A 21729-nucleotide genomic window follows, 5' to 3' on the forward strand; every position below is an offset into this window, starting at 1 on the left:
TCCTGCATACAGTGATATGGACCATGCTGGGGTAACCTGGGTATCTCATGTATATAATTATATATGTGTAGATTGGTTAACCCTGCGTATTCTACGTGGAATGGCTAAAGCAGCAGGGTTATCAATCTATGCTGAGTGCAACTAAACCGAGGTTGCCTCATGAGGCAGACATTAAATTGATTAACCCCACATAATTTATGTGGAATGGCTGGGCTTTTCCAGTAGGAGAAGCATAAGATATATTGGCAACTCTATTGGGACTTACTGACATTTCAATTAAAGCGTCTATACAGGTGCTCTAGAACTATAGAGGACCTGGTCTTTCGGTGAGATTATTTGATTCCAGATGAGTTCTGTTATACTGATGGAAACGCATCGAATCCCTCTGTACCTTTCTGTAAACTTGGATGTATTCATCATCTGTTAAAATAAATCATCCACATAAGGAGGTTATATTTAACCATGCTTGTTCCAAGAAAAAGTGGCATAGCAGCACACCAGTGCCCACTATGAAATCCACACCGTTTACCGTGTAGCATACACTGATACTAAGTATCTGGGAAGTCATTGGGGCTCAAATCCGAGGAGCCTTCATTGAATACATCCCAGTATATAACATCTTTGTTTGCATTCAAAACCTGAATACATCACCCAAATCTCAGGCTCTACACTGGTAGTGTGAGAAATATTGAGTTCAACACATCTATGTACAAGAGTGTAGGACTACTCTATCCAATACATTGGATACCATCTCTCTGATTCCACTGGTTGTGGTTCCCAACATATGGCTACACCTCCAGTTCACAGTCCGAGTTATTAGTCCTGATTTACCTCCACAATTGGTACAACGCTCTGTGTGCCTGTGTTGGTTGCTTTACTGTATTTGTTGTATCCTTAGTGTATGTTTATGTTTTTAATGCCCCAATCTTTTTAAAATTATCTAATAAAAGTTATATTTTAGGAATCTGTTTTGTGATTAGATTAACATAGGCTCTTCACCTAAGTAACAAACAGACCTAATGCATTGGCATAACTCAAAGTCATTCGACCTCGTACCCACCCAGGGTGCCAGTCTAAAGGTCCTTTTACATGAAAAGATAATCTTTCAAACGACCTAAAAATTGAAAGATTTGGCAATGTATTTGCATAAAGTGTTATTGGCTTTAATGGCCATACTCAATAAGGCTAACTACTCGAGCGAGTAGTGCCTTATTCAAGTACCTGCCTGCTCGTCTCTAAAGATTCGACTGCCGGCGCGGGTGACAGGTGAGTTGCGGCGGTGAGCAGGGGGGAGCGGGGGGAGAGAGGGAGAGATCTCCCTCTATTCCTCCCCGCTCTCCAACGCTGCTCCCTGCCCCCTGCCGGCATCCGAATCTTTAGAGACGAGTGGGTAGGTACTCGAATACAGCACTACTTGATCGAGTAGTTTGCCTTATCGAGTATGCTCGCTCATCTCTAATCATCATCAATTGCATGTAAAAGAACCTTCTTTTTCCTCTATGAGTTGTTTGCTGAGCTGGGTTGTGTTTAAACACATGCCTAGCTATGTAAACATCTGCCGGCAGATTCTATTATTCTCCTCTCAGCAGAGTACACTGTGTATCCTGCAGTCTTTTGAAAGATGAATGAAATGCATTCAAATGTAACGTATTTGCTCAGTAGTTCAGCTGCTGAACTATGGGTTTTTTGCAGAGCTAAAATCAATTGTTCAAACGAAACATGCACAATGCCCGCATTTACATGTGACATAGTAACATCTAGTTCAGCCTGTCCCCCCCCCCCCCCCCCAACCACCCCCACCCCCTCCCTTGTTGATCCAGGGGAAGGCAAAAAAAAAACAACGAGGCAGATGCCAATTTAGCTCATTTGGATGAAAAAATTCCTTCCTGACTCCTTAATAATAATCCCTGAATCAACATTTGAGCTCATTTGGATGAAAAAATTCCTTCCTGACTCCGTCAGAATAATCCCTGAATCAACGTTTGAGTTCTACCTGACTCCAAGACCCAGATCAACAACCCTGCTGGTCACCTAATGTCTATATCCTGTAATATCATAGCGCTCTAAAAAGACATCAAGTCCCCTCTTTAACTCCTCACTGGATTTTGCCGTCACCACGTCCTCAGGCAGAGAGTTCCAGAGTTTCACTGGTCTTACAATAAAGAACCCATTTCTGTATTGGTGATGAAACCTGCTTTCGTGTAGACATAGAGAATGCTCTCTTGTTACCTTTGCAGTCCTGCATATAAACAGATCATGGGAGAGATCTTTGTATTGTTCCCTCATGTATTTATACATAGTTATTTGGTCGCCTCTTAACAGTCTTTTTTCCAGGGTAAATAATCCCAATTTTGATAGCCTCTTTGGATATCCCAGTTCTCTCATTCCATTTATTAATTTAGTTGCCCTTCTTTTGACCCCTTCAAGCACTGCAATAGTGGAAGAATAATGTTCCTTGTCCCTATACCTCTTTTAATGCACTCCAAGACTTTATTTGCTTTTATTTGCTAATGTAATTTTTTTTATTAATGTAACGATTATTGCTCATTTTCGCCCGTTTGGATGAATTTTGAGGATAATTGTTGCATGTAAAAGGGCCTTAAGGGATGTCCACCCTTGTCAGACATGTGGTTCTCTGATGTAGCAGCAGGAGTTCCACACTACGCCAATGCTTGGTCTCAAGTGGACCAGAATGAACCTAGAGCATAGGAAGTAAGGAGGTTTTCTCTCCTTTAGCCACACCCATACAAGTGTTTTTTGATTAATTAGCAGACTAGACCTACCCTCAAGCCCTCTAAAGCGATTTTTTGCATTGGCTTTCCTGCTATTTATATATATATATATATATATATATATATATATATATATATGTGTGTGTGTATTTGCAGCTGCATTTCCTCATTCAACGCCTTTGAGTTGCTAATATCAGTTATCATACAATGGGTTTTGTTCAAAAATAGTATGGAGGTAATATTTAATCACTGTTGGTGGTAATATTTAGTCCTAGTTTTTAATAACTACAAATGCACATTTTTTTTGTAAAATCCTAGCAACACCCCTGGAAGTACTAGAGTTCATTGCTGCACATTGCATGCCGCCTTCTGATAATCATGACTGTGACTGTGTTGTTAATACAGAATTTCAATATTTGGGGCCTCATTTCTAATTATGCCCAGGGCTGCACTTTCTCTAAAATAGTCATTATTTTCTATATTTTACTTTGGAATTGATAAATCATTTATTGATATTGCACTTTAAATTGTTTCTTTTGTTTTATACATTATAAATCTGATACATTTAAAAAAAGAAAAAAGTGGTCATACATTATAATAGTAATACGAGAAAAAAACTGTGAAGAACATATATATTTTTTACATGCAAATGTTACTAGAGGCGAAAGAATAAAACTTACTTTCTGATTTCTAAATTATACAATTTTCGTTCATTTGAATTTGCAAGAAAGTCCTTTCTATTTTAGCAAGTTTAACTTACCCTAAGGCTCACTTAATATTTTATTCCGTTAATATTTTCATGAATTGGAATAATGTCCTGCTCAATGTGTCATTTCATTAGCCTCACGCTTATATATTACTAGCGTACCCGTCGCGCGTTGCTGCGAAGACAGACATACATACATACATTCGTTTTTATATATATAGATGACGGCAGCAGCGACCACTGAGGTTTTGTAGGCCGCTGCTTCCCCCTTGCAGGCTGAATAAAATAGCCGTTGTGTGGAACATCCAATTTATCCGGCTGCTGTGGCTTCTTGGGAAGATAGCCTAGTACATGTTTGCCCACTTCCAACTCCAATGGAGACTGACTGTAAATGGCTGGCGTGCTCTAGTATTTATGGTTCCAAGCTGTACGTGTCATTGCATACAGTCTATCTATCTATCTATCTATCTATCAGGGTTATTGCATACAGTCTATCTATCTATCTATCTATCTATCTATCTATCTATCTATCTATCTATCTATCTATCTATCTATCTATCAGGGTTATTGCATACAGTCTATCTATCTATCTATCTGTCTGGGTTATTGCATACAGTCTATCTATCTATCTATCTATCTATCTATCAGGGTTATTGCATACAGTCTATCTATCTATCTATCTATCTATCTATCTATCTATCAGGGTTATTGCATACAGTCTATCTATCTATCTATCTATCTATCTATCTATCTATCTATCTATCTATCTATCTATCTATCAGGGTTATTGCATACAGTCTATCTATCTATCTATCTATCTATCTATCTATCTATCAGGGTTATTGCATACAGTCTATCTATCTATCTATCTATCTATCTATCTATGACATCAGGAAATGAGAGAATTAAATTCCGTACATAAAATTTGGATGCTAATTCTTTTGCGCTTAGAATTGAATAATCGAGTTGGGATGAGACATAAGGCCTTGCCCATAAGCATTCCCCAACCTCCAAGAACTGAACCTACCTACCTGAATGAGATTTTGTAGGCCGCTGCTTCCCCCTTGCGGGCTGAATAAAATAGCCATTGGGTGGAACATCCAATTTATCCAGCTACTGTGGCTTCTTAGGAAGATATCCTAGTACTTGTTTACCCACTTCCAACTCCAATGGTAATTGGCTGGCGTGCTCTAGTGGTTCCAAGCTGTACGTGTCATAATAGCGTACCCGTCGCGCGTTGCTGCGAAGACTCTCCAAATCTAGCCCACACACTTGCAGCGATTGTCCTTGTGCTCTGTTGATGGTCATTGCAAAAGCGAGTCGCACCGGAAACGGTAAACGTTTGAATTCAAATGGCATATCTGTTGGGATGATTGGAATCCGTGGCAACAGAACATCTTCCCCTTGAATTTCCCATTCAGAATTGTAGCTTCGGTGACATTGTTCATCATCTTTTTCACTGAAAGTCTTGTACCGTTGCAAAGTCTGGTGGATGGATGTTTCGGAGAAGAATGATAGGCACGCCTATTTTCAATGTTAAAATATGCGGTGGCATACCTGGAAAATCGAGTGAATTCAAGAATTCCATTGGGTAATTGACAGCTTCATCTTGATTCATCACAGTATCGATGGACTTATATGTTGTCGCTTCGCCTGGTATTCCGTTTTGAATGCTGAAATTGATGGCATTGACATCGTTGTTGGTAGCTGCTAATATAGCTCGTGCGCTGAGCCACTGATGATTTTGGTAATTCCGCGCAATATTTGGGAACACCTTTTGGATCAATTCGTCTTTGGTTGATGTCATCTTTCCAAAGTTTGTTGGCAATGTGATACATTGTGTAGATCTGTCGATAGGCATTTTCCCATTTCCAATATCCAGCAATTGTTTTGCGAAGCGTTCGGCGGATGCATCATTTTGTAGTTGAACACGCATATTGGTTTTCAAAGTCAATTTCTTTACATGTCGCCATAGAACTGACAGCCTTAATGACATCACAATGCAGCTTTATAGAACATGTTGGGGCATGTTCAAGGGCGTCCGATGTTGATGACATCAGTGATGACATCACAATAGCAGGTGGCTTACTTATTCGATCTACGTGGGGGGGGGGCGTAACTTTCGACGAAGCTCGCGCGCCATTTATCGTAGGATATTTGTACTATGCCTATAATCTTCCCAGGAGTGTACTTAACAACTTCCCAAAGTTTCATGGCGATCGGATGAATGGTGTAGTAGCGCATAAAGGACAAACAGACACGCACGCAGACACGCACGCACGCACGCACGCAGACAGACATACATTCAATTTTATATATATAGATTAAGTCATTACATTTTTCCATTTACAATCTGAATTATTGTAAGTTGTTTATGTGAACTTGCCTGCATATGGTTCATTAAAAATATCATATTAATTGGATTTTCCTTATGGGACCTTCCACACAAGACAAAATATTCTGCAACAGCATTGTGGAATATGCCCTCCTGCAGAATATTCAGCTCCGAAATCCAGAACACACGTCCTCGGCCATTCAACCCCCGCCCTTTGGTTTGGTACTATTTTCATCAGAACGAGACGTGGATTCTGGCGCGTGCGCACAGGGAAGCATGGGAGATCACTCCACCCCTCTTTGCATCATGAAAGTAACGTCATAGGTGGACACACCCCCATACTGATGTAATCAAGAGGGGACGATGCAGCGCTGATTGAGGACTTGATGTGAAGCAGCTGACAGTTCCATCTATCCCATCTGGTCCGTCCATTCATCAGGTCTGTTTTATGTCTATGGTTGCTTTTAATTTATGCAAGTTTATGTCGGGTGTCTGTATTGGTCAAGGGGAGTGGTTTATGTACATATAAGTCCGTGTCTGTGCACTGTGTTATTTGAACTTGACAAAGACCTTTATAAGGTTGAAACGTTGTTTTATGCTGGATAATTAAAGTGTTGAGATAAAGATCCGTGGATGCTGCTTCTCTTCTATCATATTGATTTCTGCTCCTTCCGGTTCAAGTGGATCCAGGACTGGCAAAGAAGCGCGCATTTTGTTTGCCCGGTTATTTCCTCCCTCTCTATATTGAGGTTTGGCGTGTGCTGTCGTCTCCCGTTCTCTGGTGGCGTGATCTGAATATGGATCCAGGACAGCGGGCACCGCTTGAAGGTATGGGCTTAAATGAACGGTCAGTGACAGCGGATTCTGATCTACCCAGCTATTTTGCATACACACGAGACGATGCTACTCGCATCATTGCAAGATCTGAGAAGGATGAAGCCCTTTTCAATACACCTGACGTCAAGTCTTTCTTACGCAAATACGAGAGCACAAACAAGCATTTAATTTCTTTGAAGTTGCATTCAATAACTTTACGTGAATACTATATGGCTAACAGGATCCCCAGGGGGTTGCGACCCAATACACGCCCAACCTTGTTCTCTGATAATGAGGCATTCCTACAGAAGTTTACGGGTATTGCAAATAAGTTTGCTTTTGACATTATCCTGCTTAATTTAGAATTTTTACAGGAAGAAATTGCGCATACCGCAACCACTCTGACAACATTGGAAAATGACATGCAGTCCTTGTTTTCCACCATGGATCTGAAGTCTCAAATAGAAAAAATTAATACAGCTGTACAAAAATTTAAAAGTGATGTGGAATCTACAAAAAGAAGCAAATGGGCACGTGATGAGCAGGATTATCGCACCGGCCGGGTTTTCAATTGGCAACAGAATAAAGAAACCCCACAGGGTCGCCCGTCCTTTAAACGCACATCTAGACGGAAACAAAGATGGGGAAGACCAAAATTGGGGTGGTCTTCAGCGGGGTCGGACTCTGCAGACGATACAGCACAATCTAATGCAGGGAATAATGCTCCCTCTTCTAGTTCTTTTTTAGGACAGCGTCCTCCAAGAAATCCCAGCAAGTCCCACCATCGAAGGGACGACGGAGACGCGGAGGTCGAAAACACCATCGACCCGGGAAGAAGCGACCGGAGAATACAGACACGATCGAATTCAACCCTGAGGAGGTGATGGATAACTCTGTAATCAATATATCTTCAAAGGTACTATCCCCCATTCAGTTACGTGCATTGTCCAAGGGATTGTCTTTTGTTCCTACGCCCCGGACGGACTGGTTCCGCTTAGACATAGACTGTCGATTATTCTTTAGGAGGTTGCAATTAAAAACGTACTTCAGGGATCGACAAGGGGCTATGGATACTACAGCTGTAGATAATGTACAACCCCAAATGTGTGATGTGTTTACCTCTGCCAATTTGAAATTGAGGCCAAAAAGTAAGTTTCAGCCTCCGGTTGTTGATGCGTCCATTGACACCTTTTCTAAATTAGTGACACGTGATATTGCTGCATTGAGAAAGGGCCAGTTTCGTCATCATGCCAAATTAAATATCTCTTTGATGGAATTACGAGAGGTGAGGAAATTGAGCAACGACAAAGAGATAACTGTCAGGTTGGCAGATAAAGGGGGTGCAATTGTAATTATGGATACCTCCTATTACCATGAGGAGGTAATGGCACAGTTGAATGATCAAGATGTTTATGAAAGCCTCAATATAAATCCTATGTCCCGCTCCTTATCGGAATTGAGGAATACACTAGAGGAAGCCTTTACATCTAACATCATTGATCAACAACTGTTCAATTTTTTGCTTCCCACTCACCCCTTGATGCCCCACCTGTACACTTTACCAAAGATCCACAAGCACCTGGAACGTCCTCCGGGACGTCCAATTGTTTCTGGTAGAGGGTCTTTATATAACAACGTATCCCGCTTTCTCGACAAAATTCTAAACCAGTTTGTGACAGTTGCTGACTCGTACATTAAAGACACCTCGCATTTCTTGACCAAACTACAGGGTCTTTCCATAGCAGACGATGACATCCTTGGCTCGTTTGACGTGTCGTCCCTGTATACCATCATCCCCCATGAAAGGGGGTTGCAGGCAGTTCGACAGTTTCTTTGTGGATCCCACTTGGCCAATAAAAGCATTGAGTTTATATTGGCGCTCCTCTGGTTGGTCCTCTCCAATAATTTTTTCACGTATAATCAACGATTCTTCCGACAGAAACGCGGTACGGCGATGGGGTCAAATATGGCCCCATCGTACGCCAATTTATACATGCGATATGTGGAGGAAGTCTTGCTATGTACCTCCCCATCCTGGACCAAGGTCCAGGTTTGGTGGAGGTACATAGACGACATTTTTGTCATTTGGAGAGGTACCACAGAGGAATTGTCGGTTTTCCATGAGGAATTGAATAACCTGCTACCTGAGCTCAAATTTACTTTGACGTCATCTAATACTGCAGTTCAGTTTCTTGACGTCATGATTATCAAACAGGGCGATACACTAGTAACGGATTTATACAGTAAACCGACAGACAAAAATAATTTATTGAATTATTCAAGTTTTCATCCACCGGCAATGGTCAAGTCATTGCCATGGAGTCAGATGTTGCGGGTACGCCGCGTTACAGATGATGCGTTTTTCGATTCTCTATTGGAGGCTATGTGTGAGAAATTTTCACAAAGGGGGTATCCCAGTTCAGTGATCGCACAACATAAACAGCGTGCGGTGACTTTGAATCGGGCACAGACTTTAATTCCAACGCCCAAATCTGGCGAAAATGCTCGCATCCCCTTTGTGTCCACGTTTGACACATACAGCAAACGCGTTAAGCGGATCATCTGTAAACATTGGCATATGCTGTCCGCTTGTCATCCGGACATCAAGGAGTTCACTTCCCCACCATTGATGTCCTATAGACGGGGACGGAATCTGAAGGACCAACTGGTACTAACTAAAGGGCAGATAAAGAGTGAGAACCAGCAGCAAACACTGACACCGTTAAAGAATGGCAACTTTCCCTGCCTTGGCTGCGCTTCTTGCAGCAATGTAGTAAAAGGAAGCCATTTCACCCACCCACGAACAGGTAAACGTTATCCAATTAAAGGATGGTTCACCTGTTGGTCCACCTACGTGGTCTATATTATCACTTGCCCTTGTGGTTTGGTATATGTGGGAGAAACGATCAATGAAGTACGCAAACGCATAGCCAACCACAAGAGCACTATACGAACCCGGAAATTAGATCTTCCGCTCCCGAGACATTTTGATGATTTTGGGCATGCGGTGAATCAACTGCGGTATAGAGTCATTGATACAGTAAACCTAAACAACAAGGGGGGTGATCGGGAACGACAGCTGAAACTTTTGGAAGCTAGGTGGATACATGAGCTCAACTCATTAACCCCTGATGGGTTAAACATAGAATATAACCCCTTGCTATACACTTTGGGATAAAAAACTTTTGTTAGACCATAATGCAATGCTTATTTCTATGTGCATGATTAAAAATGTGCGTTAACAGTGATAATGATTTTAATAAATGTTTTTCTTTGTGTACAATAGATGTTGGACCTAAGGACGGACCATGGGAATGGAAGATGGACTGGTTTATTACGACATGTTCAAGCTCCATTAAAAAAATTCTTTCCCTTTTTGCATAATGCGCTCACCTTTATGGTTATTTTCTGTTCAGGAGATTGATGCAAAGAGGAAGAATTGTTCCCCCCCAAAAAAATTATTTCTTCATAGATTGTTTTTCCAAAGAAAGTTTTTTTTCCCCTTAAAAGGATTTTTTTAAAATTTTGTTTGAAAGGATTTTTTTTGAGAAAATTTTTTTTTTTTTTTTTTTTTTTTTTTTTTCTAAATACTGCATTGGGCAATTATAACTATGTATTAGTAAACAGTTAATAAAGCATATGATAATATATTCATTTGGATATGACTCATTACATTATGGGGGTAAGAGAATTTTATTTGGATCATAGATATAATATGGGATGGTGTTACTTTAAAACATTTGATGGACTAGATTAACCCTTGGGTAAACAGGGTTCTGATCAGTATACAATAGGTACTTTGATAACGTTTGTTCAGTGCATGGATAGGTAAGAGGGTATATTACCCCTAACAATAGGGCGCAATAAATACAATTTTGTGGCAAGTATAGTGCGGTGGGGGGATATATATATATCTGGAAGCTCCTATTGCCCCATAGCAATTGTGTCCTGTGATGATTCTATTTATGAGGTTATAACATTAATGCTGATACATTGTTAGAAATCATTATAAGGTCACATATATAGTGTGCGGATTTATTCTGCTTACACCAATGCTGATGCACTATTAGTAATCACTATAAGGTCACACACATATCATGCAGGCTTATTCCGGTGTGATACTGTGGGCGCACCTGTGATTGGTATGCATGACGCATAAAGACAAGTGTTGCCAGTTGCTTAGGCAACAGATAAAGCGTCCGAGTGAGGTTCCCGTGGATTGGTAGCACGGGCGCATGCGCAGAACACACGTCCTCGGCCATTCAACCCCCGCCCTTTGGTTTGGTACTATTTTCATCAGAACGAGACGTGGATTCTGGCGCGTGCGCACAGGGAAGCATGGGAGATCACTCCACCCCTCTTTGCATCATGAAAGTAACGTCATAGGTGGACACACCCCCATACTGATGTAATCAAGAGGGGACGATGCAGCGCTGATTGAGGACTTGATGTGAAGCAGCTGACAGTTCCATCTATCCCATCTGGTCCGTCCATTCATCAGGTCTGTTTTATGTCTATGGTTGCTTTTAATTTATGCAAGTTTATGTCGGGTGTCTGTATTGGTCAAGGGGAGTGGTTTATGTACATATAAGTCCGTGTCTGTGCACTGTGTTATTTGAACTTGACAAAGACCTTTATAAGGTTGAAACGTTGTTTTATGCTGGATAATTAAAGTGTTGAGATAAAGATCCGTGGATGCTGCTTCTCTTCTATCATATTGATTTCAGCTCCGAAATCCACATTGCTAATGTGCAGATTTTGGTGCGGAATGGAAAATAGCAGAATCCTGCTGCCAATCCTGCCGCAACACTTCCCAGGTCCCTTAAACTGCTTCCCAGGAGTCAGAATACTTGTTCTAATAACTGTTTAAATGCCAAGTCATTACATTATTCTAAAACAAATCACTAAGATGGGAGACCCTATGAATATTATATAGCATGAATAGCAATGCCCTAAAATAAGGTAATTATCACGAGTTCTGCATTTCATTAATGAATTGTTCTGACAATGGTTTAAGAGGTAGAGGCAGAGAGAGAATTCCAATTTCTATGCATCTGCCTTGCAGACTTGTCTTGCTGCAAGTCGCTTTACAGAATACAAGCTGGCTTTTAAATTGGTAAAGGTGTCAGATGTGGAATCCGCCTTGTCACATACAGATTTGACTTCGAGCTATCAATGGGAGCAGCACCTGGGGCCCCAATTTTCACCCTACTAGCTTAGGTAAAACTGACAATTAAAGCGGTTTTGTCATTACAAAAGAAAAAAAAAACATCCACCTGCTGGGCCAGTCCTGAAATAAAAAAAAGAGGGCATACTCATCTCTACTAGAGTACTGGGACGCGGTTGAGAACCGCCGCCGATAAACAGCCTGACAAGTCCAAACAATCAGAGCACAACAGCAGGACATTTAAAACATGCTGCTCAGAAGCACATTTTAAATGTCCCGCTGTAAAATCTTGTTAGTCCTTGTGGGGATGAGGGGATTCCCCGAGGGTTCCCTAAATCCCTGCGGCACCCCACAGGAATTTACAGTGGGAAATGTAAAATGTGCTTCTGGGCAGCATGTTTTAAATATCCTGCTGTAGACAGTGGGGTATTCCTCCAGCCCTGCTGCTGGGCAAATCCCAAGCAGCGTGGCAGTAGGGGACTTCCTCCACCTCTCTCCCAAAGGATTTCCCTATAGCAAGGAGAGAAAGGGGGGGGGGGTGAGGTTACAGGGCTTTCCCTGAGGGCTTCCCCGAGAGCAAGGGATGAGGGGGCTGAGCTAGAGGGATCCACCCTCTAGCCCCATCCCTCTATACTTGCTATGGGGAATCTCTATGAGAAGCCCTATAGCCCTGCCGACTCTCTCTAGCCCCACTCACTCTTTCTGCACTAGTGGGATATCCCTTGGGGTCCCCAGAGCAAGGAGAGAAAGCGGAGCTATGGGAGATTTTCCCATAGCAGGGAGAGAGAGCAAACCTATGGGGGATTTCCCCTAAGTAGGGAGAGAGAGCAGACCTATGGGAGATTAACCCATAGCCCAATCCGTCTCTCCCTGCTATGGGTTAATTCCCCATAGCTCCGCTCTCTCTCTGCTACAGGGAAATCCTGAAGCCCTGCGGGACTTCTTCTCTCTCTCCTCCTGGAGCAGCTGCACTTTTTAAAGCGTACCTGCTCCAGTCAATAGGCGATTTTCATGCGTGTGACGTTCAGGTCTTCTGTGCATGAAACATTACCTCTTCACGTGGTTTTTACACATGCAAGCGGCAATCTTTTTTGCGCGCCTATTGGTGCGCAAAAAAACGCTCATCTGACCAAGCCCTGAGACTATGTACACACTTAGTCAAATTTGTTGCAGAGTGTCTGCAGCTAAAGTCCACGTCAAAAACTGTATCATTTGGTGCAGGTTTTCACTTGTTTTTTGATGCAGAGTTAAATGCAGACTGCATCCCCTCACTTGAAGAGGTGGAATCAAAAATCAACTGATGTAGTTGGTATGCTGCAGATCCACAATCTACACCACTGGTCAATTTGTACAGCAGATTTTATTCTGCAGCATGTAGACAAGATTTTGAAAATATCATTTATTTTGCTGCTACTGTAAATGCCACAGATTTTCTGTGCAATGGGTCCCCATGAAAAAGTTGTGGTAAATCTGCCCCATGTGAACATTGATTAAATTCGTTTCCTGCAATAGTCGTTCTCTTACCACAAATACCTAATGTTTATTTAAAATTTTAAAACTTTAGTACCCTGTTAGCCAGTAGAGCTAAATGCGATTGTTCCAGCAAGAGAAACCAAGTAATCTTGTAGATATGATAGTTTTTAATAGCTAATAGAGATGAGCGAACGTACTCGTCCGAGCTTGATGCTCGTTCGAGTATTAGCGTGTTCGAGATGCTCGTTACTAGAGGCGAGCACCACGCGATGTTCGAGTTACTTTCACTTTCATCTCTGAGACGTTAGCGCGCTTTTCTGGCCAATAGAAAGACAGGGAAGGCATTACAACTTCCCCCTGCGACGTTCAAGCCCTATACCACCCCCCTGCAGTGAGTGGCTGGCGAGATCAGGTGTCACCCGAGTATATAAATCGCCCCCCCCCCCCCCCCGCGGCTCACCACAGATGCATTCTGACAGAGATCAGGGAAAGTGCTGCTGATGCTAGAGCTGCTATAGGGAGAGTGTTAGGAGTGATTTTAGGCTTCAAGAACCCCAACGGTCCTTCTTAGGGCCACATCTGACCGTGTGCAGTACTGTTGAGGCTGCTTTTTGCAGTGTTGCACCTTTTTTTTTTTTTGTATATCGGCCGTGCAGAGCATTACGTCCTCAGTCTGCAGTAATTTTACATAGTATAGGGCCAGTAGTGCTGAGGCAGGGACAGTGAAAAACGTGAAAGACATATACTGTCTATATAGGCAGTGGGCTTTTCCAAAAAAATTTGGGACAAAAAAAAATATTTGGGCTGCCTGTGACCGTCCTGACTGTATTGCGTCTCTGCTGGGGGTAGTAGTCCTAATTAATACGCAGCCAGCTAAGTGTTACAGCAGGCTTGCGCAAAATTCTTTCCTGGCTCTGCGTTGCCCGTTACATCATTGCTGTCATCCTGTCCAATGGGAAACAGTCTGCACTGCAGTAATTTTACATAATATAGGGCCAGTAGTGCTGAGGCTGGGACAGTGAAAAACGTGAAAGACATATACTGTCTACATAGGCAGTGGGCTTTTCCAAAAAAATTTGGGACAAAAAAATCTATTTCGGCTGCCTGTGACCGTCCTGACTGTACTGCGTCTCTGCTGGGGGTAGTAGTCCTAATTAATACGCAGCCAGCTGAGTGTTACAGCGGGCTTGCGCAAAATTCTTTCCTGGCTCTGCTGTGCGTTCCGTAAGCGAAGTCAGCCTCCAACCACAGGCCAATAAGCGGCACATTTAATTACAGCGTTCTGTTTCTGCACTACTGGTAATACACCATGCTGAGCGGTAGGGGTAGGCCTAGAGGACGTGGACGCGGGCGAGGACGCGGAGGCCCAAGTCAGGGTGTGGGCACAGGCTGAGCTCCTGATCCAGGTGTATCGCGGGATTAGGAGAAAGGCACGTTTCTGGCGTCCCCACATTCATCTCACAATTAATGGGTCCACGCGGTAGACCTTTATTAGAAAATGAGCAGCGTGAGCAGGTCCTGTCGTGGATAGCAGAAAGTGCATCCAGCAATCTATCGACCACCCAGAGTTCTGCGCCGTCCACTGCTGCAACTCTGAATCCTCTGGCTGCTGCTCCTCCTTCCTCCCAGCCTCCTCACTCCATTACAATGACACATTCTGAGGAGCAGGCAGACTCCCAGGAACTGTTCCCGGGCCCCTGCCCAGAATGGGCAGCAATGGTTCCTCTCCCACTGGAGGAGTTTGTCGTGACCGATGCCCAACCTTTGGAAAGTTCCCGGGGTCCGGGGGATGAGGCTGGGGACTTCCGGCAACTGTCTCAAGAGCTTTCAGTGGGTGAGGAGGACGATGACGATGAGACACAGTTGTCTATCACTCAGGTAGTAGTAATTGGAGTAAGTCTGAGGGAGGAGCGCACAGAGGATTCGGAGGAAGAGCAGCAGGACAATGATGTGTCTAACCCCACCTTGTTTGCTAAGCCTACTGAGGACAGGTCTTCAGAGGGGGAGGCAAGTGCAGCAGCAGGGCAGGTTGGAAGAGCCAGTGCGGTGGCCAGGGGTAGAGGCAGGGCCAGACCGAATAATCCACCAACTGTTTCCCAAAGCGCCCCCTCGCGCCATGCCACCCTGCAGAGGCCGAGGTGCTCAAAGGTCTGGCAGTTTTTCACTGAGAGTGCAGACGACCGACGAACAGTGGTGTGCAACCTTTGTCGCGCCAAGATCAGCCGGGGAGCCACCACCACTAGCCTCACCACCACCAGCATGCGCAGACATATGATGGCCAAGCACCCCACAAGGTGGGACGAAGGCCATTCACCACCTCCGGTTTGCACCGCTGCCTCTCCCCCTGTGCCCCAACCTGCCACTGAGATCCAACGCCCCTCTCAGGACACAGGCACTACCGTCTCCTGGCCTGCACCAACACCCTCACCTCCGCTGTCCTCGGCCCCATCCACCAATGTCTCTCAGCGCACCGTCCAGCTGTCGCTAGCGCAAGTGTTTGAGCGCAAGCGCAAGTACGCCGCCACGCACCCGCACGCTCAAGCGTTAAACGTGCACATAGCCAAATTGATCAGCCTGGAGATGCTGCCGTATAGGCTTGTGGAAACGGAGGCTTTCAAAAGCATGATGGCGGCGGCGGCCCCGTGCTACTCGGTTCCCGGTCGCCACTACTTTTCCCGATGTGCCGTCCCAGCCCTGCATGACCACGTCTCCCGCAACATTGTACGCGCCCTCACCAACGCGGTTACTGCCAAGGTCCACTTAACAACGGACACGTGGACAAGCACAGGCGGGCAGGGCCACTATATCTCCCTGACGGCACATTGGGTGAATTTAGTGGAGGCTGGGCCAGAGTCAGAGCCTGGGACCGCTCACGTCCTACCCACCCCAGAATTGTGGGCCCCAACTCGGTGGTGGTATCTGCGGCGGTGTATGCTTCCTCCACTAAACCACCCTCCTCCTCCTCCTCCTACGCAACCTCTGTCTCGCAATCCAGGTGTGTCAGCAGCACGTCGCCAGCAGTCGGTGTCGCGCGGCGTGGCAGCACAGCGGTAGGCAAGCGTCAGCAGGCCGTGCTGAAACTACTCAGCTTAGGAGAGAAGAGGCACACGGCCCACGAACTGCTGCAGGGTCTGACAGAGCAGACCGACCGCTGGCTTGCGCCGCTGAGCCTCCAACCGGGCATGGTCGTGTGTGACCACAGCCGTAACCTGGTGGCGGCTCTGCAGCTCGGCAGCCTCACGCACGTGCCATGCCTGGCCCACGTCTTTAATTTGGTGGTTCAGCGCTTTCTGAAAAGCTACCCACGCTTGTCAGACCTGCTCGGAAAGGTGCGCCGGCTCTGCGCACATTTCCGCAAGTCCCACACGGATGCTGCCACCCTGCGCACCCTGCAACATCGGTTTAATCTGCCAGTGCACCGACTGCTGTGCGACGTGTCCACACAGTGGAACTCTACGCTCCACATGTTGGCCAGGCTCTATGAGCAGCGTAGAGCTATAGTGGAATACCAACTCCAACATGGGCGCAGTGGGAGTCAGCCTCCTCAATTCTTTTCAGAAGAGTGGGCCTGGTTGGCAGCCATCTGCCAGGTCCTTGGAAACTTTGAGGAGTCTACCCAGTTGGTGAGCGGCGATGCTGCAATCATTAGCGTCACCATTCCTCTGCTATGCCTCTTGAGAAGTTCCCTGCAAAGCATAAAGGCAGACGCTTTGCGCTCGGAAACGGAGGTGGGGGAAGACAGTATGTCGCTGGATAGTCAGAGCACCCTCCTGTCTATATCTCAGCGCGTTGAGGAGGAGGAGGTGGAGGAGCATGAGGAGGAGGGGGAAGAAACAGCTTGGCCCACTGCTGAGGGCACCCATGCTGCTTGCCTGTCATCCTTTCAGCGTGTATGACCTGAGGAGGAGGAGGAGGAGGATCCTGAAAGTGATCTTCCTAGTGAGGACAGCCATGTGTTGTGTACAGGTACCCTGGCACACATGGCTGACTTCATGTTAGGATGCCTTTCTCGTGACCCTCGCTTTGCACGCATTCTGGCCACTACGGATTACTGGGTGTACACACTGCTCGACCTACGGTATAGGGAGAACCTTTGCACTCTCATACCCGAAGAGGAAAGGGGTTCGAGAGTCATGCTATACCACAGGACCCTGGCGGACAAGCTGATGGTAAAATTCCCATCCGGCAGCGCTAGTGGCAGAAGGCGCAGTTCCGAGGGCCAGGTAGCAGGGGAAGCGCGGAGATCAGGCAGCATGTACAGCACAGGTAGGGGAACACTCTCTAAGGCCTTTGACAGCTTTCTGGCTCCCCAGCAAGACTGTGTCACCGCTCCCAAGTCAAGGCTGAGTCGGCGGGAGCACTGTAAAAGGATGGTGAGGGAGTACGTAGCCGATCGCACGACTGTCCTCCGTGACGCCTCTGCCCCCTACTGGGTGTCGAAGCTGGACACGTGGCCTGAACTCACGCTCTGTGCCCTGGAGGTGCTTGCTTGTCATGCAGCTAGCGTCTTGTCAGAGAGGGTGTTTAGTGCGGCTGGGGGAATCATCACGGATAAGCGTACCCGCCTGTCAACCGACAGTGCCGACAGGCTTGCACTCATAAAGATGAACAAAGCCTGGATTTCCCGAGACTTTTCTTCTCCACCAGCGGACAGCAGCGATACCTAAACAATACGTAGGCTGCACCCGCGGATGAAAGCATCGTTCTCTATCACCATAAAAAACGGGGACCTTTTAGCTTCATCAATCTGTGTATTATATTCATCCTCCTCCTCCTGCTCCTCCTCCTGAAACCTCACGTAATCACGCCGAACGGGCAATTTTTCTTAGGCCCACAAGGCTCAGTCATATAATTTTTGTAAACAATTTTTATACGTTTCAATGCTCATTAAAGCGTTGAAACTTGCACCTGAACCAATTTTTATTTTAACTGGGCTGCCTTCAGGCCTCATTACAAATTAAGCCACATTAACCAAAGCGGTTAATGGGTTTCACCTGCCCTCTTGGTTGGGCATGGGCAATTTTTCTGAGGTACATTAGTACTGTTGGTACACCAATTTTTTGGGGCCCTCGCCTACAGTGTAATCCAATTAATTTTTTGCCCACCTGCATTAAAGCTGACGTTACATCAGCTGTGCTGGGCACTGCAATGGGATATATTTATGTACCGCCGGTGGCTTCCTGGCACCCACCCATGCTGTCGGTCCAGACGGAGTTGTAACTGCATGTGTCCACTTCTAAAGAACCCCAGTCTGACTGGGGCATGCAGTGTGGGCCGAAGCCCACCTGCATTTAACATGACATTACCTCAGCTGTGATGGGCAATGCAATGGGATATATTTATGTACCGCCGGTGGGTTCCAGGGAGCCACCCATGCTTTGGGTCCACAGGGAGTTGTAACTGCATGTGTCTACTTCTAAAGAACCCCAGTCTGACTGGGGCATGCAGTGTGGGCCGAAGCCCACCAGCATTTAACATGACATTATCTCAGCTGTGATGGGCAATGCAATGGGATATATTTATGTACTGCCGGTGGCTTCCTGGCACCCACCCATGCTGACGGTCCAGACCGAGTTGTAACTGCATGTGTCCACTTCTAAAGAACCTCAGTCTGACTGGGGCATGCAGTGTGGGCCGAAGCCCACCTGCATTTAACATGACATTACCTCAGCTGTGATGGGCAATGCAATGGGATATATTTATGTACCGCCGGTGGGTTCCAGGGAGCCACCTATGCTGTCGGTCCACAGGGAGTTGTAACTGCATGTGTCTACTTCTAAAGAACCCCAGTCTGACTGGGGCATGCAGTGTGGGCGGAAGCCCACCTGCATTTAACATGACATTACCTCAGCTGTGATGGGCAATGCAATGGGATATATTTATGTACCGCCGGTGGCTTCCTGGCACCCACCCATGCTGACGGTCCAGACGGAGTTGTAACTGCATGTGTCCACTTCTAAAGAACCTCAGTCTGACTGGGGCATGCAGTGTGGGCCGAAGACCACCTGCATTTAACATGACATTACCTCAGCTGTGATGGGCAATGCAATGGGATATATTTATGTACCGCCGGTGGGTTCCAGGGAGCCACCCATGCTGTGGGTCCACAGGGAGTTGTAACTGCATGTGTCTACTTCTAAAGAACCCCAGTCTGACTGGGGCATGCAGTGTGGGCGGAAGCCCACCTGCATTTAACATGACATTACCTCAGCTGTGCTGGGCACTGCAATGGGATATATTTATGTACCGCAGGTGGGTTCCAGGGAGCCACCCATGCTGTGGGTCCACAGGGAGTTGTAACTGCATGTGTCTACTTCTAAAGAACCCCAGTCTGACTGGGGCATGCAGTGTGGGCCGAAGCCCACCTGCATTTAACATGACATTACCTCAGCTGTGATGGGCAATGCAATGGGATATATTTATGTACCGCCGGTGGGTTCCAGGGAGCCACCCATGCTGTGGGTGCACACGGAATTCCCATTGCGGAGTTGTACCTGCCTGTGACTATTTATAAAAAACTGCGGTCTGACTGGGGCATGCAGACACCTTGACAGAATGAATAGTGTGTGGCACATAGGTTCCCCATTGCTATGCCCACGTGTGCAGCCCCAGATGGAGATGGCACAGGATTGAATTTCTCATTGCTTCTGTAGAGCATTGTGGGCTATCGCCCCACCCCTTTTAAGAGTGTCGCTGCCTAGCCGTGCCAACCCTCTGCAGTGTGTGCCTGCGGTTCCTCCTCATGGCAGGCGCATTTATAAATAGACATGAGGGTGGTGGGGCATGAGGGCAGCTGAAGGCTGCGCAGGGACAATTTGGTGTGCGCTGTGGACACTGGGTCGTGCAGGGGGGAGGGGGGGTTGGGCAGCATGTAACCCAGGAGAAGTGGCAGCGGAGTGTCATGCAGGCAGTGATTGTGCTTTGTTGGAGGTAGTGTGGTGCTTAGCTAAGGTATGCATTGCTAATGAGGGCTTTTCAGAAGTAAAAATTGTTGGGAGGGGGGGGCACTCTTGCCGCTATTGTGGCTTACTAGTAGGACCTGGGAACTTGAGATGCAGCCCAACATGTAGCCCCTCGCCTGCCCTATCCGTTTCTGTGTCGTTCCCATCACTTTCTTGAATTGCCCAGATTTCCGCAAATGGAAACCTTAGCGAGCATCGGCAATATACAAAAATGCTCGGGTCGCCCATCGACTTCAATGGGGTTCGTTACTCGAAACGAACCCTCAAGCATCGCGAAAATTTCGTCACGAGTAACGAGCACCCGAGCATTTTGGTGCTCGCTCATCTCTAATAGTTAACAAAAATAAAAATACATGATGCTATAGTGAGTTTTCCAACCTACTCAGGGTTCTGTCGCATGCATGAGAAACAACCCTGAGTAAGTACAAAAGCTCTCTATAACATCATGTATTTTTATTTTTAAATATCTTATTGTAAAGAGGAAGGTTCAATGTACCTAGCAACAAGAGTCTGAGTTCGATATGATGTTATCAGGTAATGCAAGAGCCATGCCACCTTCAGGTACTAAAATCGCTGTGCCGTGCTGCTAAAAATTACAGTAGCTCTGGATTTTGTCATGCTATCACATCGGGTGAGCTGTTTTTTGAGTTTTACAAGTTTACAAATATATAAAATAGCAAATTAGTAAAAATTTTTAAAAAATTGTGGCATAAAGAAGTGTGAAAAACCTTTATTTCACAAAATAAATGGCAAATAAATGGCTTCAAAATGAACAAAAATACATTAGAGAGGGTAAAGCGGTTTGTAAGAATTTTTTTAAAAAGTATAAAATCGCTTATGCCAAATGTCAAAAGACTTATCAGGAACGTCTTAAAGTTAAGGTAGCCGAGCATTATGAAGTGAGTTCCACGATACTGAAGCCCCAGCCGAGCACATCTTTTGCCCCAGTGGTGTGGCTGGAGTTGGAAAATGATTTGAAACTCATACGTGTGGATACTAATCACCCTAGTGAAGAGGGTGCGGTGCAGTTATCACAAACATACAAAAGTATTAGCAATTACAGTAGGATTTAGTGATCAACGACTGTGCATTTTAATGTAATTTTCTACAATAATGGATTTGGATATCCTTGCAACATTTGGCACCGACTGTGGTTTGAGTAGGATGTGAAGGAGCCAACAGGCAAAGTGATTCCACAGCTTTGCAAAGTTTCTCAAAAGCAATGTTGACCATTGTTGCCCATGCAAACTCATTTTAATCTATATTATCTGGTCATAAAATCTCCCACGTCTCTGGGTGGTACATATATAGATTTAAACTTTCACCCATTATATTGACCGATCTCGTACCATATGTATGTTTCTTCTTATATCGCAGATCCATTGTACATCAACTTTGTTTGGAAGATGTGTAAATTTGTTTCGAATTAAGAAATTAAATTTCAAAAATTAAATTTCAGGCCTATACTGACTAGAGAATTTATTACAATACCTGTCACTAGGTTTGTATGGCCCTAAAGACTTGTGTCCAAGACCCCA

The 21729-nt window shown here is 45.4% G+C and overlaps 1 protein-coding gene across 1 annotated transcript in view; it reads right to left on the reverse strand.

Moving 5' to 3' along the window:
- CCDC85A (coiled-coil domain containing 85A) overlaps positions 1–21729 on the reverse strand; it is a 313500-nt gene that overhangs the window by 116726 nt on the left and 175045 nt on the right. Inside the window, exons 5-6 of the mRNA XM_066594525.1 lie at positions 17380–17420; positions 12149–12196 (exon numbers count right to left, since the gene is read on the reverse strand). Of these exons, the coding sequence (XP_066450622.1) occupies positions 12149–12196; positions 17380–17420 (89 nt within the window). The remainder of the gene's footprint in view (positions 1–12148; positions 12197–17379; positions 17421–21729) is intronic.

Source organism: Eleutherodactylus coqui, chromosome 3, assembly GCF_035609145.1.
Source record: "Eleutherodactylus coqui strain aEleCoq1 chromosome 3, aEleCoq1.hap1, whole genome shotgun sequence".
NCBI classification, from domain to species: domain Eukaryota; kingdom Metazoa; phylum Chordata; class Amphibia; order Anura; family Eleutherodactylidae; genus Eleutherodactylus; species Eleutherodactylus coqui.